Source organism: Balaenoptera acutorostrata, chromosome 3 (genome assembly GCF_949987535.1).
Source record: "Balaenoptera acutorostrata chromosome 3, mBalAcu1.1, whole genome shotgun sequence".
Lineage (NCBI taxonomy): Eukaryota > Metazoa > Chordata > Mammalia > Artiodactyla > Balaenopteridae > Balaenoptera > Balaenoptera acutorostrata.
In genome coordinates, this window is record NC_080066.1 from 143,820,074 (window position 1) to 143,837,782 (window position 17,709).

At 45.3% G+C, this 17,709-nt stretch overlaps 2 protein-coding genes across 6 annotated transcripts in view; both read right to left on the reverse strand.

Moving 5' to 3' along the window:
- The window catches only part of LOC130707710 (cyclin-Y-like protein 1), a 48,941-nt gene extending 32,934 nt beyond the window's left edge, over positions 1-16,007 (reverse strand). For 2 of the 5 annotated variants that reach the window (XM_057544254.1, XM_057544250.1), the window contains exon 1: positions 1,338-1,563. In XM_057544254.1, the coding sequence (XP_057400237.1) occupies positions 1,338-1,563 (226 nt within the window). Of the gene's footprint in view, positions 1-1,337; positions 1,564-11,592; positions 11,743-12,137; positions 12,264-12,621; positions 12,645-13,788; positions 13,865-15,488; positions 15,609-15,867 lie in introns of those variants that run through there. The other 3 variants (XM_057544253.1, XM_057544252.1, XM_057544251.1) reach the window with 3 other exon arrangements.
- LOC130707571 (coiled-coil domain-containing protein 170-like) overlaps positions 1-17,709 on the reverse strand; it is a 108,863-nt gene that overhangs the window by 67,633 nt on the left and 23,521 nt on the right. The window lies entirely within an intron of this gene.

Consider the following 17,709-nt stretch of genomic DNA (forward strand, 5'->3'; position numbering starts at 1 on the left):
CTATGAAATAATGAAATAATCTCTGGCATTTCAATGAAACAAATGGGCCAGTGGGGCTTTAACATCTTTATGATACAATGTTTTATACTTCCAAGAACAGTCTTTATTAAAGTGCCACTATGCTACCCAGAAATTTTTTTTTTAACCTAGAGCCATCCCTTTCCAAAATTCTAGAGGCAAAAATCAAACATTTCCTCTCTTCTCTCTCTCCTCTCCTCCCCGACAACACCCACCCCCAGCCACTTAGTCTTCAGAACTTTTACCTGAACATTCTTAAAGTTGAATAGTATTCTACTGGGCGGGGGGGGGGGGGCGGAGGAGGGAGCCATGGAGACATTTTTCTGCAGGATGGATGTGGTATGTTAACTCCCAAACCTTTATATTACAAATGACAATCTGAATTTGTTTTTTCTCCTTTGAAACTTCTGTCCAGCAGTCTCAGGAACCACCTCACCCCTCCCTTAGAACAGGCAACGTGCAAAAGAAGTCGGTTAAGGCTGTGCAGCTGAAGACATACTTGTGTCAAAGTGGGAATTTAAAAGTAATCAGAACTCCATGGGGTCTCCTTTGGTAAAGAAAAAAAACCCAACAACTATTCTCTGCAGCCATGGCAGTAACGTTTCACACCGTTCACAGTTATTTTAAGCCCCTCTCCCACCATTTTCTTTCCTATCGTGTTCAAATTATAGTTAGAAGGGATAAAGTAGCTTCTATCAGGGCGACTGAAAACATTAAAATCCAAAGAATTTTAGTTAAGAACACCACACTGACTCTGTCCATCTCTATTTTGAATTTAAATGACAAATCCTCTAATGTTTGTCTTAATTGTCTCGAGTATCAACTACCTTAACGAACAGAAGTCTATCATCAGGCCCTTACCTAGTTCCTTCGCTTAGGTACCATCTGGATAGGGAGACGGGATGGATACGCCGAAGTTAGAGTATTTAAGTTTTCATTAAGAAAAGAGAGAATACACCAGAAAGTCTCTGCTAAGTCCCACGAGATGTTAAATAGAACCATGAACAGGAAGGGCCGCGGATTGGAGGGTCTCAGGCCGGGCTGGGAAATGGGAACGGGGGAAAGAATTGGGCATTCGGGTAGGGAAGAGGGAAGGAGACTGGCCGGACGCGACTGGTAAAGAATAAGGGGTGGGGACGCCAAGCAGAGCCAGCCTTCGTCCCCGGTGCCCAGCCCTGGGAGAGCCAACTCCGGGCAAGAAGGAGCCCTAGGCGGTGTCTCCCTCCCGGGGGACCCTGGGGGCGGCGGAGGCCAGAGGTAAGCCCGAGAGCAGACGGCGCCTACCCCGCGAGGAGCGAGGCGCGCCAGCCGCTTCTTACCTTCGGGCATCTCCCGGTCGCTGATGTGCTGCAGGTGGTGGCCTTCGCCACCTGCGAAATCCAACTCGGCGGGTTCCACGGTAGCCGCCGCCGGAGCTACTGCCACCGCGTTCCCGGCCGCCGCCTTGTAGACCTCAGACTCGCAGTCCGGCTCTGCTGACCCCCTGCGCCGGCCCAACTTGGGGCTGGCATTGGGGCACAGGCAACAAGACAGCGAGTTCCCCATGGGGCGCCTTCACTCCTCGCCGCCGCTGCCTCCGCTCGTCCCCCGACTCCGCCGAGCTCAGAAGCCGCCCCCTCCCCCAACAATGGCGCGGCGGGCACTGGAAGCCCCGGGCTATGCCGGGGCTGTGCCGCACGTGCAGACGCGACTTCGCCCGCCGCTCTCCTGTCCGCCCAGCCGCCGGGCCCCGGGCAGGGGCGGCCGGCAGGGGCGGCCGCACCCCCGCCGCCGCCGCCGCCGCCTCCCCGGAGCCAACTAGTCTGTGAGGGCGGTGACCAGACCGGCAGCCAACTAGTCTGTGAGGGCGGTGACCAGACCGGCTTATTTAAAAAGGGTGGGAACCAGACAAGCGCTGAGACGCGCAGCCACTGCAGGGAGAGAGCGCAGCCGGAACTCCTCCTCCTTCCGCCGCTGCCTCCCGACTGAAAGTAGCTAGCCCGGCCGGCCCTTGCCTACCGGAATGTGTCCTTCGGTCACCTGGTTACGACGGACCAATCACGACCAGAGTTCCCTCCACGCGCCCTCCTCAGAGCGCAGGCATGTGACTCACAATGCCCCGCCCCCGCCCGCAGCTGCCCCGCCCCCCGAGCGGCACGCCCCGCCCCAGACTCTGGTTTCCATTCATCTCTCGCGCTCCGAGCTTTCCGGTCCTGCGGGAAGCGCCGCGGGAGTTTGTTAATCGAAGCCGTCCTGAGTCAGTGGGCTCTGTAGAAAGCCCCTATTCGTAAAATGCCAGTTCAGTTAGCAACTCGGTTTCACCGGGTCGACAGTTGACTCATTTGATGTATTGCTCAACGAACTCAGTTTCACCCCAATTTTTGACCGTTTTTTATAACTGAATGCTCCTCCTGTCTTGCCTTCCAAAGAGTGTTAGTTTCCGCCTACAGTTTAACCATAGCAACCCCCGGGGCCCTGGTCCTACTCTCAATAAAGAGCTGTGGCTGTGTCTTGAATGAGACTCGAGGACACGTCACCCCTCCCCTTCCTCATCAGTAAATTAGGTACCGAACTCCTCCCTCCCACCTCTGAGGCGCTGGGATTCAGCAACTCGCTTTTCTCGCCTGTTTCTCTCTTCCACGGCAGGAGTTTCCAGGTTTCCCTACTTTAGCCAACAACAACGCAGAAAGCACGATTTTCTCATACAAACTTGAGAGTCACAAAGTGAAGTACCACGGTCTTGATTTGATGAAGATGATAACGATAGTTAACATTTGGCAAACACTATGCGCCCGCCCCCGTTCCAAGTGAGGTACTCATTTAACCCTCGGGAACAAAATCCTCAGAAACCTTCATTTTACAGATTTTACAGAAGCTAAGTAACGTTCCCAAGGTCACATGATTGCTCAGGGGTGTGGCCAGGATTTGATCCCTGATTGTGTGGATCCCCAAAGGCACCTTATTGTGATCATCAGAAAATAAAGGTAGAAGTCAAATTTGGTTGGAAGTGGCATAGTGTATCAGGATTTTCTTTTTTTAAGGAGGAACAATTTTTTGATGTGGATTTTAAAATACTTTCCCTTCATTCAACATTGATTAGTACCTCCTACATGCCAGGCACCCGTGTGTGAAAAATAGTCCTGCCCTCAGTGACCTCAGGCACGGTGAGAAAACAAAGCCTTAGAAAGCCCAATAGTCTGAGGTCACACTGCTGCAAAGTACTTAAACCTGAAATTCAAACCTAGATCTATTAACCCCAAGTAGATGCTGGGGTAAAGAGCTTGGTTTTCTTCCCAGAAACATGAGAGCCATTGAATGTTGTGAAGTTAAGGAGTCACTATCAGGTGGTTTGTAGTGAGGTCACGCTTGAGAATAAGTAGGACTGATGGAAGCAACAAAACCCATTAAGAGACTTTATATTCATCTAAGAGAGGAGTGAGGGTGCAAACTAAAGGCAGTGGCAGAGATTGGAGTGGAGGGAAAGGATCTGAGGTCATTTGGGAGGTAGAATAGAAGTGCTCAGTGACTAGATATGGAGCGGGAAGGGGAAAAGAGAAGCAAACATGGCTGCTAGGGTTCTGGCTTAGGGAACTATGTAGAGTGTGGTTACTTTTTCTTAGATAGTGCAGGAAAAGGAAGAGGTTTGGGAAGAAAGATCATTTTGGGTTCTGTTAAGCGGAACATGGAAATGGAGCTCTCTGGTTGAAAGTAAGCCTCTGCAGGCTAAGTCCATTTTGTGATATCCCAACTTATGTTTTCAAAAATAACACATTAAATCAATTTAAAAATGTGATTGGGGAAATTCCCTAATGTTGACAGCTAAGAATATCACATTTTTCATGGAGCAACTTGGAATCTATGGTTTTCGTAAAGGAGGCATCCTATGTAAAATAAAACTGGTAAATGAGAGCTCTACCCACCACCAGAGCCTCCCATCAAGCCTCTTAGATAGCCTCAACCACCAGAGGGCAGACAGCAGAAGCAAGAAAAACTACAATCCTGCAGCCTGTGGACCAAGAAACACAGTTAGAGAAAGATAGACAAGATGAAAAGGCAGAGGGCTATGTACCAGATGAAGGAACAAGAAAAAACCCCAGAAAAACAACTAAATGAAATGGAGATAGGCAACCTTCCAGAGAAAGAATTCAGAATAATGATAGTGAAGATGATCCAGGACCTCGGAATAAGAATGGAGGCAAAGATTGAGAAGATGCAAGAAATGATTAACAAAGACCTAGAAGAATTAAAGAACAAACAAACAGAGATGACCAATACAATAACTGAAATGAAAACTACACTAGAAGGAATCAATAGCAGAATAACTGAGGCAGAAGAACGGATAAGTGACCTGGCAGACAGAATGGTGGAATTCACTGCTGTGGAACAGACTAAAGAAAAAAGAATGAAAAGAAATGAAGACAGCCTAAGAGACCTCTGGGACAACATTAAACGCAACAACATTCGCATTATAGGGGTCCCAGAAGGAGAAGAGAGAGAGAAAGGACCAGAGAAAATATTTGAAGAGATTATAGTCGAAAACTTCCCTAACATGGGAAAGGAAATAGCCACCCAAGTCCAGGAAGCGCAGAGAGTCCCATACAGGATAAACCCAAGGAGAAACACGCTGAGACACATAGTAATCAAAGTGGCAAAAATTAAAGACAAAGAAAAACTATTGAAAGCAGCATGGGAAAAACGACAAATAGCATACAAGGGAACTCCCATAAGGTTAACAGCTGATTTCTCAGCAGAAACTCTGCAAGCCAGAAGGGAGTGGCATGATATACTTAAAGTGATGAAAGGGAAGAACCTACAACCAAGATTACTCTACCCGGCAAGGATCTCATTTAGATTTGAGGGAGAAATCAAAAGCTTTAGAGACAAGCAAAAGCTAAGAGAATTCAGCACCACCAAACCAGCTCTACAACAAATGCTAAAGGAACTTCTCTAAGTGGGAAACACAAGAGAAGAAAAGGACCTACAAAAACAAACCCAAAACAATTAAGAAAATGGTCATAGGAACATACATATCGATAATTACCTTAAACGTGAATGGATTAAATGCCCCAACCAAAAGACATAGACTGGCTGAATGGATACAAAAACAAGACCCATATATATGCTGTCTACAAGAGACCCACTTTAGACCTAGGGACACATACAGACTGAAAGTGAGGGGATGGAAAAAGATATTCCATGCAAATGGAAATCAAAAGAAAGCTGGAGTAGCTATACTCATATCAGATAAAATAGACTTTAAAATAAAGAATGTTACAAGAGACAAGGAAGGACACTACATAATGATCAAGGGGTCAATCCAAGAAAAAGATATAACAATTATAAATATACGTGCACCCAACATACAAGCACCTCAATACATAAGGCAACTGCTAATAGCTATAAAAGAGGAAATCGACAGTGACACAATAATAGTGGGAGACTTTAACACCTCACTTACACCCATGGACAGATCATCCAGACAGAAAATTAATAAGGAAAGACAAGCTTTAAATGACACAATAGACCAGAGAGATTTAATTGATATTTATAGGACATTCCATCCAAAAACAGCAGATTACACTTTCTTCTCAAGTGCACATGGAACATTCTCCATGATAGATCCCATCTTGGGTCACAAATCAAGCCTTGGTAAATTTAAGAAAACTGAAATCATATCAAGCATCTTTTCCGACCACAGCGCTGTAAGATTAGAAATCAATTACAGGGAAAGAAAACGTAAAAAACACAAACACATGGAGGCTAAACAATACGTTACTAAATCTCTTCACCAAGAGATCAGTGAAGAAATCAAAGAGGAAATTAAAAAATACCTAGAGACAAATGACAATGAAAACACGATGATCCAAAACCTATGGGATGCAGCAAAAGCAGTTCTAAGAGGGAAATTAATAGCAATACAAGCCTACCTCAAGAAACAAGAAAAATCTCAAATAACCAAGCTAACCTTACACCTAAAGGAACTAGAGAAAGAAGAACAAACAAACCCAAAGTTAGTAGAAGGAAAGAAATCATAAAGATCAGAGCAGAAAGAAATGAAATAGACACAAAGAAAATAATAGCAAAGATCAATAAAACTAAAAGCTGGTTCTTTGAGAAGATAAACAAAATTGATCAACCTTTAGCCAGACTCATCAAGAAAAAGAGGGAGAGGACTCAAATCAATGAAATTAGAGATGTAAAGGAGAAGTTACAACGGACACCGCAGAATTACAAAGTATCATGAGAGACTACTACAAGCAACTCTATGCCAATAAAATGGACAACCTGGAGGAAATGGACAAATTCTTAGGTATAACCTTCCAAGAGTGAACCAGGAAGAAATAGAGAATATGAACAGACCAATCACAAGTAATGAAATTGAAATGGTGATTAAAAATCTTCCAACAAACAGAAGTCCAGGACCAGATGGCTTCACAGGTGAATTCTATCAAACATTTAGAGAAGAGCTAATACCCATCCTTCTCAAACTCTTCCAAAAAATTGCAGAGGAAGGAACACTCCCAAACTCATTCTATGAGGCCACCATCACCCTGATACCAAAACCAGACAGAGATACCTCAAAAAAAGAAAATTACAGACCAATATCACTGATGAATATAGATGCAAAAATCCTCAACAAAATACTAGCAAACAGAATCCAACAACACATGAAAACGATCATACACCATGATCAAGTGGGATCTATCCCAGGGATGCAAGGATTCTTCAATATACGCAAATCAATCAATGTGATACACCATATTAAGAAACTGAAGAAGAAAAACCATATAATCATCTCAATAGATGCAGAAAAAGCTTTTGACAAAATTCAACACCCATTTATGATAAAAACTCTCCAGAAAGTGGGCATAGAGGGAACCTACCTCAACATAATAAAGGCCATATACGACAAACCCAAAGCAAAACATCATTCTCAATGGTGAAAAACTGAAAGCATTTCCTCTAAGACCAGGAACAAGAAAAGGATGTCCACTCTCACCAGTATTATTCAACACAGTTTTGGAAGTCCTAGCCACAGCAGTCAGAGAAGAAAAATAAAAGGAATCCAAATTGGAAAAGAAGAAATAAAACTTATTGTTTTTAGATGACATGACACTATACATAGAGAATCCTAAAGATGCCACCAGAAAACTACTAGAGCTAATCAATGAATTTGGTAAAGTTGCAGGATACAAAATTAATGCACAGAAATCTCTTGCATTCCTATACACTAACAATGAAAGATCAGAAAGAGAAATTAAGGAAACAATCCCATTCACCATTGCAACAAAAAGAGTAAAATACCTAGGAATAAACCTACCTAGGGAGACAAAAGACCTGTACTCACAAAACTATAAGACACTGATGAAAGAAATCAAAGATGACACAAACAGATGGAGAGATATACCATGTTCTTGGATTGGAAGAATCAATATGGTGAAAATGACTATACTACCCAAAGCAATCTACAGATTCAATGCAATCCCTATCAAAATACCAGTGGCATTATTTACAGAACTAGAACAAAAAACCTGAAAACTTGTAGGAGACACAAAAGACCCCAAATAGCCAAAGTAGTCTTGAGGGAAAAATACAGAGCTGGAGGAATCAGACTCCCTTACTTCAGACTATACTACAAAGCTACAGTAATCAAGACAATATGGTACTGGCACAAAACCAGAAATATAGATCAATGGAACAGGATAGAAAGCCCAGAGATAAACCCACACACCTATGGTCAACTAATCTATGACAAAGGAGGCAAGGATATAAAATGGAGAAAAGACAGTCTCTTCAATAAGTGGTGCTGGGAAAACTGGACAGCTACTTCTAAAAGAATGAAATTAGAACACTCCCTAACACCATACACAAAAATAAACTCAAAATGGATTAGAGACCTAAATGTAAGACCGCCGGACACTATAAAACTCTTCGAGGAGACATAGGAAGAACACTCTTTGACATAAATCACAGCAAGATCTTTTTTGGTCCACCTCCTAGAGTAATGGAAATAAAAACAAAAATAAACAAATAGGACCTAATGAAACTTAAAAGTTTTGCACAGCAAAGGAAACTACAAACAAGACGAAAAGACAACCCTCAGAATGGGAGAAAATATTTGCAAATGAATCAACGGACAAATGATTAATCTCCAAAATATATAAACAGCTCATGCAGCTCAATATTAAAAAAAAACAAACAACCCAATCAAAAAATGGGCAGAAGACCTAAATAGACATTTCTCCAAAGAAGACATACAGATGGCCAAGAAGCACATGAAAAGCTGCTCAACATCACTAATTATTAGAGACATGCAATCAAAACTACATTGAGGTATCACCTTATGCCGGTCAGAATGGGCATCATCAGAAAATCTACAAACAACAAATGCTGGAGAGGGTGTGGAGGAGAGAGAACTCTCTTGCACTGTTGGTGGGAATGTAAATTGATACAGCCGCTATGGAGAACAGTATGGAGGTTCCTAAAAAAACTAAAAATAGAATTACCACATGACCCAGCAGTCCCACTACTGGGCATATATCCACAGAAAACCATAATTCAAAAAGACACATGCACCCCAATGTTCACTGCAGCACTATTTACAATAGGCAGGATATGGAAGCAACCTAAATACCCATCAGCAGACAAATGGATAAAGAAGATGTGGTACATATATACAATAGAATATTACTCAACCATAAACAGGAACGAAATTGGGTCATTTGTAGTGATGTGGATGGATCTACGTCATACAGAGTCTGTCATACAGAGTGAAGTTAAGTCAGAAAGAGAAAAACAAATATCATATATTAACGCATATATGTGGAACCTCGAAAAACCAGTTTGCAGGGCAGAAATAGAGATACAAGTGTAGAGAACAAGGGGGGGAGAGTGGTGGGGGGTGTTCTGGTGGGATGAATTGGGAGACTGGGAGTGACATGTATACACTAATATGTATAAAATGGATAACTAAGAAGAACCTGCTGTATAAAAAAAATAAATAAAATAAAATACAAAAATTAAAAAAAAAAAATAGAGAAGTCACCCTGCTCCTTGTGTGTATCCTGCCTTGTGGCTGAAGCCCCTGGCACCACGGGGCAGAGCATGCCTGGACCATGTTGAATTGCTGAGAGCTCTTGGGGCTGGCAGGGACATATGACAGGGGCAGGGACTGGGGTGCTGGGGCAGCTGGGACCAGGAGTTCCGGAGATTTCAGGAGTTGCAGGAGTGAGCTCAGCCAGCTCCCCACAAAGAGGAGCCTTGGTCCCAGGCAAGGGAGAGAAGGTAGGAAATCAGGCTCAGACCTGCAGTCATTTCTTGAAGTTTGCAGCTCATGGCTCACCATCACCTCTCTCTCCATCAGTACCCCTGACCTGTCTTGAGGGTTTCCGTTTCTGCACAGATGATATTTCCAACAAACTGGCCTTGAAGTTCTCATGCCTCACTTCCAAAGATCTTGAACTCTCTGCCACACACACCCAAGGTCATACACTAGGCCCATGCTGGCCACTATAGGAACCACTAGCCATGTGTGCTATTTAAATCTTAGTTAATTAAAATGAAATAAAATTTAAAACTCAGTTCCTCAGTCCCACGGCCCACATTTCAGGGACTCGATAGTCACATGTGGCTAGTGGCTACCATACTGGATCATGCAGAGAGCATGCTTACCACCGCAGAAAGGTGTATTGGACGGTGCTGCCCTAGACCCTGTCACTAACAGAAACTGCCCCCTTTCTATTACCAATGTCCAGCACCCCCCTAGAGACTCCCACCTCCTCCTTGTATAGACTCTGACTCTAATGCAGCCTTCAACCACAATGGGATTTTCAATCTCTGTCCAGGGACACCTCAGAGATACTGAGGGGTCGGTTCCAGACCACCGCAAGAAAGCGAATATCACGTGAAGTTTTTGGTTTCCACTGCATATAAAAGTTATGTTTATACTATACTGTAGTCTACTAAATGTGCAATAGCCTTTTGTTTAAAAAGACACGGAGTATACCTTAATTTAAAAATACTTTATTGCTAAAAATGTGAACCAATATCTGCCAATGCTAGGTTGCTACAAACCTTCAACTTGTAAAAAACGCAGTATCTGCAAAGTACGATAAAATGAGGTCTGCCCATATTAGTTTCCTGAGGCTGCTGTAACCAACTACCACAAACTGTGTTGATTCTCTCATGGTCCCTCACAGTTCTGGAGGTCAGAAGTCCAAAATCAAGGTGTAGGCAGGGCCAGGCTCTCTCTGAAAGCTCTAGGGGAGGATCCTTCCTTGCCTCTTTCTAGCATCATTGTCTAGGGGTTGCCAACAATCCTTGGCTTGTGGCTGCATGACTCCAATCTGTCTCTGGCTCCACCACTGCCACCCTAGTCACCATCACCTCTATGGAAAATGTACGGCAGTTCCTGAGAAAATTAAAAATAGAAAACCATATGATCCAGCAATCCCATTTCTGGATATATATCCAAAGAAATGGAAAGCGGGGTCTTGAAGAGATATTTGCACCCCCGTGTTCACAGCAGCATTGATCACAATTGCCAAGAGGCGGAAGCAACCCAAGTGTCCATCAACGGATGAATGGATGATCACCATGTGGTATATACACACAATAGAATATCATTCAGCCTTACACAGCAAGTTCTGACAGACAGGTGAACCTTGGGAACCTTATGCTAAGTACAATAAACTAGTCACAAAAAGACAAACACGGTATGATACCACCTCCCTGGAATTTAGATTAGATTAGTCAAATTTTTAGAGCCAGAAGGAACTGTGGTTGCCAGGAGCTGGGGGCAGGAGGATATGGGTAGTTAATGTTTAATGTGTACAGAGTTTCACTTTGGGCAGATGAAGAGAGTTCTGGAGGTTGGCTGCATGGTAATGCGAATATAGTCAATAGTACTGAACTGCACGCTGACAAATGGTTACCTTGGTAAATTTAATGCTGTGTGTATTCTATGGGCCCCCCCCCAAAATAAAACAAAAAGCCTGTGTCTTTTGCTGCCCTGGCCCCAGGCTAGCCCCACCCTTACACGTGACACTGCTCTGCGAGGGTGTGTCCTGGGTGGACTTTAACAACCAGGCCCTGGGGCATCACGGGAGGAGGGAAAATGGAGAAATGGTACTCACCCGCCTTGGGTGCTATGGGGCCAAAAGGTCGGGCACGGCCAGTGGACTTAACCGGCAAGGAGCCGTGCCTGAGCCTGAGCCTGCGCCTGCCGGCTGCCCTGGAGCCTGAGCAGCACCTCCGTCCCTCCTAACAGAATATGACCTGGCTCTGGGAAAGCCCTAAGAGGGACCTCATCCTACACTGTGCTTAAAAGCAAACCATTCAAGGCCCAGAGAGGGCAAGTGACTGGTTCTGGGTCACTCAGCAAGTCAGAGGCAGAGCCAAGTCCTGAAGTGTGGCTCCTCTGATTCCAGAGCGTCATTTATTTCATCTCTCATGTATACTGTGCCCTTTTTCTGACAATGTGAGTGTCACTGATTCTATCCGGAACGTGGGCCTGACACTGACAACTCAGAAGGCTGAACTGAGCAGTGGGGAGTTGGGTGAGGGCCCGTGGATTGATGGTCAGGGATCAGTTACCTGCTTTACGGGAGAAATTGCTGCCTCCATCCTTGGGTGGGTCTCTGGGGTCAGAGCCAGATCCATCTGGCCCCTGGGGTGGCCCCTGTGGTGGCTTGCCAGGAGAACCATCAGAGGCCTGGTTGGATGACTGGGAAGGTTCATCCTCCTCTGGAAAAACAAAAAAAAAGAGGTGGGGGAGCTCCCAGCAGGGTGGGCAGCTGAGGGACCAGAGGCCCCACACGGTGCCCTCCACCATCTCCCGAAACTCCCAAGAACTCTGATGTTGGGAGGGGACCTCAATGGCAGCTGTGCTAAGAGGTGACAAAGATGCTTGGAGGTGAACCCAAGGAGAAGACAGAGAGAGGGAGACCCAGCACCAACGCGGAGCTGGCAGGTTCCAGACTTCACAGAGCAGGAGTGTGAGGCCCAGGAGGTTAGAGACCTGATGGGGCACAGTGCACCTGGTGGCAGCTCCAGGCCAGAACCCAGACCCCCTCCGCCCTGGTTCAGGCACCCCAAGCCCTGGGCCACCCCGCCCTCTGGAGCTTCCCTAGGGCACTCACCATCAGAGGGGGATTCCGGCCGGAAGGGGTCAGTGGCATCTCCTCCCCCGCCCTCTATGGCTTTAGCTGACATCTTGGAGGCAGTGTGGGAACACTAGGTGCAGAGCCAAGGACACCACTATCTTTCTGAGAAACAGAGTGTGAAAATCAGAAGTGCTCTGCCTGATTTATGATGGACTGGTGGGGGGAGGGCAGGGGCACCTCTCTGTTGCCCCAGACTTGTCCTCTGTCCTACAGGAGCCTGCGGGCACTTCCAGCCTGCCCCCCAAATCTGCACAGACCACAGCTTTTAAAGTTAATAATGACTTTACTTGGCTCCCTGATCTCCAGAATCCTGTTCACGTCTAATAATCCATCTCTGCCCCGCCCACTGCCCACCCAGCCTAAGTCTTAGGGCTTCAGAGTGACCTGGGTTGATACAAGACTGGAGGTTCCCAAAGTCTCCTGGTAAAGGTGGGCTCAAGCCCCTTCCCAGCACACTCACCTCTGGTCACAGTGACAGCAGCCCTGGATGGAAGCAGAGAGGGATACAGTGAGTGGAGTCCTGTTGCTCTCTCCCCTCCCCCACCTCCTACGGCCCTGCCTACCCTGCGAGGTCACTGTCTGGGAAGGAAGAGCAGTGTCAGAAGTTCTGCAGGTAGTGAGGCTGCTGAGGACGCCAGCTGGGTGTTAACGTCCCCTACTGTGACTGTGTTACTGTCAGCTTCCCCTTTCATGGCCGTTAGCATTTGCCTTATGTAGTGAGTTGCCCCTATGTTGGGGGCATAAATATTTACAATTGTTATATCTTCGTCTAGGATTGATCCCTCGGTCATTATGCAGTGAAGAGTCTTTATTTTACTTTATTTATTTATGCGATCCGTCAGCATTAGCTCGTTTAATTCGGTGATTACCCTATGGCGTAGGTAGCGTTATTACTCCCAATTTACAAATGATGACACTGAAACCAGACATACTAAGTAACATGCCGAAAGCTCACCCACTAAGCAGCAGCCAAGAAGCATTCAAACACTGGAAGTGTGGTCCCGGAGCCCATATGCCTAACCACCACTCTATGCTAATCTTTACCAGGTACATGTGCTGATATTAATGTCAGGATCAACAGCAGCTAACATTTAGGAAGTGCCACCTGGCTTTCTAAACTCCTCACACGTAATAACTTATTTCACCTTAATAAGAACTTAAGAAGTCGATACTGTAATAACTGCCATTTAAAAAATGAAAAAATTGAGGCACAAAGACACTAAATAACTTGCTCAAGGGTACACAGCTGGGATTTAAGCCCAGGCAGGACTTAAGTACCACACTCTTTTATTTCTCTACAAGCAGGGTAATCATTTTACATGCTAAACTTATTATGCCCATTTCATGGAAGAAACTAAGACTCTAACCTGCCAATATTAAGTAGCCTGCCCAAGTCAAAAAGAAAGGGGCTATCTGATATTTGACATCAGACAGTGTCAAGAGGTTTTGGAGAATAACTCTCACCACAGTGTTCCAAAAGTGGCAGCAGCCAGTTGGTCACTAGATGCTCGTGGTATTCTCTGTTGCGTGAGGCCTTGGGACCACCAATTCCTCCTCCCTCAACCCTTGCTTTAAAAATTCCCCACTCAATGTTGGGAGATGCCTACAAATTCCCTGATGTCCCTACCTGGTAATGGATGACATGCTGGACTTTAGGAATATCCAGGCCCCGAGCTGCCACATCTGTTGCCAGGAGAACACAACTGTGGTGGAGAGAGAAAGCTCATTAATAATAACTAACGGCTATCATTAATCAAATTCTTACCACTGAGTACTCTAAACACAACAATCCTTACAAACACTCTACGAGACAATACTATTACATATGTCCCTTTGACAGATAAAGAAGCTGAGGCTCAGAGAGATTAACTTCCCAAGGTATATATATGGCTGTTCAGTTGTGGAGCCAGGATCCAAACCTGGGTTTCACTGGCCGCAATCGACAAGCCACACTCTGCAATAATAAAGACTACCTCAAGTGCATTAAATGGGGCCATACTCTAGGTCGGTGACCTCATCTCCTATCACCCTCCCACTTAATTCCCTCCAGTCACACAGGCGTCCTTGCTCTCCTCGCTCTTCCTCAAACATGCCAAACCTGCTCTTGCCTCCCAGCCTGTGCACTTAGTGCACCTTAGGCCATAAAGGTCTTCCTCAGATATTCACATTTCCTTACTTTCTTCTACTCTCTGCTCAAATCTCACCTTACGAGAAAAGCCTCCCAGACCACACACCCACAGTCTGCACAACTCCCTATACAACTTTACTTCTTAGCACTTAGCACCACTTGACGAACTGCATACTTACTTCTCAGTTTATTACCTCCCTCCCCTGGGATGTAAACTCCATGACAGCAGGGACTTTGTACTACTCACTATTCTATTACCAGCCCCTAGAACAGTGCCAGGTTCACAGCAAGCACTCAATAATATGTACTGGGTGATGTTTCTTAATGTATGTGTAGTTTGAGGGGAGTCAAAAGCGCCTGACGTATGTCTTAAAAACTTAAGATTTTAGGCCCTTCAGGGTCCCCACTTCCTGTATCTCTGAGATAGGGCTGCGGAATATGATGCAAACTAAAGTTTGTAAAATATTAAACCACCGCTCTAAGTCAAGGTCAGCAAACTTTTTCTGTAAAGGGCCAGAGGGTAAACTATTTTTGGCTTCGTGGGTGATGTCTGTTGAAACTACTCAACTCTGCCATTATAGCACAAAAACAGCTATAGACAATACATAAATAGGCCTCGCTGTGTTCCGATAAAACTTTACTTATAAAAACAGGCAACAAGCCAGATCTGGCCCATGGGCTATAGTTTGCCAACTCCTGATCCAATGAACCACTAACTCTACTTACTAATATTCAGAGGGAAGTGAACCACTTGTTCTTGAAACTAATCTGTAACCGGTAACCTGACAAAACAATGTGGGCAGAAGCCAATTTAAGGCCCAGCTTCCCAGGCCCTCATTTTGACAATCTGCCCCGTGCTGCCTGCCTGACCATCACTCTGGCCCAAGAGCAGATGGACACGACAGCGTGAGCTCCGCAGTCTGACAGGCTGGTCTGAGGCCCAGCTCTACCACTTCCAAGCTGAGAAACCTTGGGCAAGCTTAAGTGCTTTTCTAAACCTTACTTTTTTTAATCTATAAAATAAGAATAATGACAAGTGGTAAGTATTAAAGCTAACATTTAGCAAGCTCATACCATGTGCCAAGCACTGTTCCGAACACTTCAAATGCATAAATTCACTTACTCCTCAGAGCAACCCTCTGCCATAACTTCTATTATTATACTGATTATGAGAAAACTGAAACACAAAGTAATCTGACCAGCTAGAAGTGACACAGCCAGGATTTGATCTCAAGCAGTCCGCTTCCAGTCTGTGCTCTTAACCATGACTCTATTCTTCTTCTCAAGGATGTTACAAGTGAATGAATGTAATAATGTATCTAAAATGCAAGCACAATACTTAATCTGTTGTTAAGTGTTCAATAATAATAGGTATTATTGTCACCATTACTCATTATTAAAGAAGTTTCTGTTGGGCATTCCCAGCAACCAAATGTACTAGATGAGAGTAAGCCTGCCTCACGCTGTGCAAAAAAAAAAGGCTACCTTCTACCGATAAGGCTCCCACGAGAGAAGGTAGCTTCCCACCATCCTGGTGACCTAGACCCAATGGCTAATCTGTGCACAGGCCTGACTTACTCCTCCAGATGGGCAAACTGCTCCAGGTTTCTGAGCCTCTGCTTCTGGTGCATGCAGGCATGTAGGGTCAGTGGCATGATATCCAGGACTTTGAGGAGCCCAGAGAGGCGTTTGATGCAGGAGATACTGTTGGCAAACACTAAGGTGCGGCCTGCATACTGCATCAGGAAGTAGTACAGATATAAGTCTTTCTCATCAGTCTCACAATGTATCTTGGTCTCTGTAAGTGTCTCTACCGTGGCCTCCTTTCTTGTAAGGTCGATGACCTTGGGCTTGCCCCTCATGCCAATCTTCTGCATGAGGAGGTCAAGTTTGGCAGTTTTGTCAATTTTCTTAGCGTGCTTCTTGTGAAGGATTCGAGCAGGAGCTTGATGTACCAGGGTCAGCGTGGCCGAAAAAACAAGTGTCTGTCTCTTTGGGTTGTACTGGGAATCACTGAGCATCTCTAGCAGCTTTGAGAGCTCAGCAAAGTGGCCTTTCTCAACCATGCGGTCAGCCTCATGGACCACCAGGCACCTACGGATCCAGACAGACCCACATCACCTGGTTAGCAGCAGGTAAGAGGAGTCATCCACAGCATACTCTACCACCCCACCACCCCCAGGGCCCTCAACCAATCTCCCTCACACATGCTCGGTTTTCTAAAGGCCCAAGTCTGGCTAGTACCACACCATGGCACTTTGTAACAGGGAGAAGGCACTGCACACTGTACCATGTCACCTCAGGTCCGCTTCAGAACAGGGGGTGGGGGCAAGGGGGAGGTACTGTTTCTCACCTGAGCTGCCGAAGGTTGCTCAAATGAGGGTGCTTTTCTTTAACTAGCTCCCACAGCCGGCCTGGAGTGGCAATCACAATCTCAGGCTGACGGTTCAGCATCCTCTGCTGTTTCTGTGTGGACAGTCCACCAACCAAAATAGCAGTTTTAATGCCTATGGTACACAAAACAAAAGGGATACTGTTATTCAGACTAATTGCTCAGTTCTTCCAACGCTGACACAGGTGCCCCCAGATTAGTAGAGGCTGCCAGTCACCAGCATAGCTCCCCTCTCCAGGGGGGTGCTAAGAGCTGGCTTGCCCTGTTGATGCCATTGCTAGAGGGCTTACCAGGTCTTCTATGATCTAGGCCCTGACTATTTCCCCAACCTCATTTTTTTCTACTCTTTCCCCTCCAACCACACCAGTAGGGCTGGATTTGAACCCAGGCATGGTGACATCCAAAGCTCTGGAAAAAATGAGCAGTGGTGCACCACAGTGCTGGGAAAGATGTAACTTGTAGCTGTGACACACCTCCCCTAGGAGTTCCTGCCCATGCCCCTCAATTAAAATTAAACTGAATTTCCTCTGATGGCTAGTGTTCTCTTCTCCTCTCTAGTGGAGGACTTCGTAAGGTAGCCAGTATGGAAGGAACACAAAGGATCATGCAAGCAAAGTGTATAATTCTCTTTTTAGGAACTACCTCTTCTAGTCTGAGTTCCTTTTTAAAGACAGTTCTTTTGAAAAATTGTTTCATAAGAACTCTCTTTTTTTTTTTTTTTTACATATTGTATGATTCCCTTTATATGAAATATACAGAATAGGCACATCCAAAGAGACAGAAAACAGGTTAGTGGTTGCCAGAGCATAGAGGAATGGAGGTTCTGGGAGGGAAAACTGGGGTGCTCCTGTGGGGTGGTGAAAAAGTTTTGAAACTAAGGAGAGTCAGTGGTTGCACAACATTGTGAATGCACTAAATGCCACTGAATCGCACATTTTAAAATGGTTAATTTTATTTTATATGAATTTCACCTAAATAAAAATGAATATACCCGCACACACTATCATAAAAAAAGGCAAACACCAAGG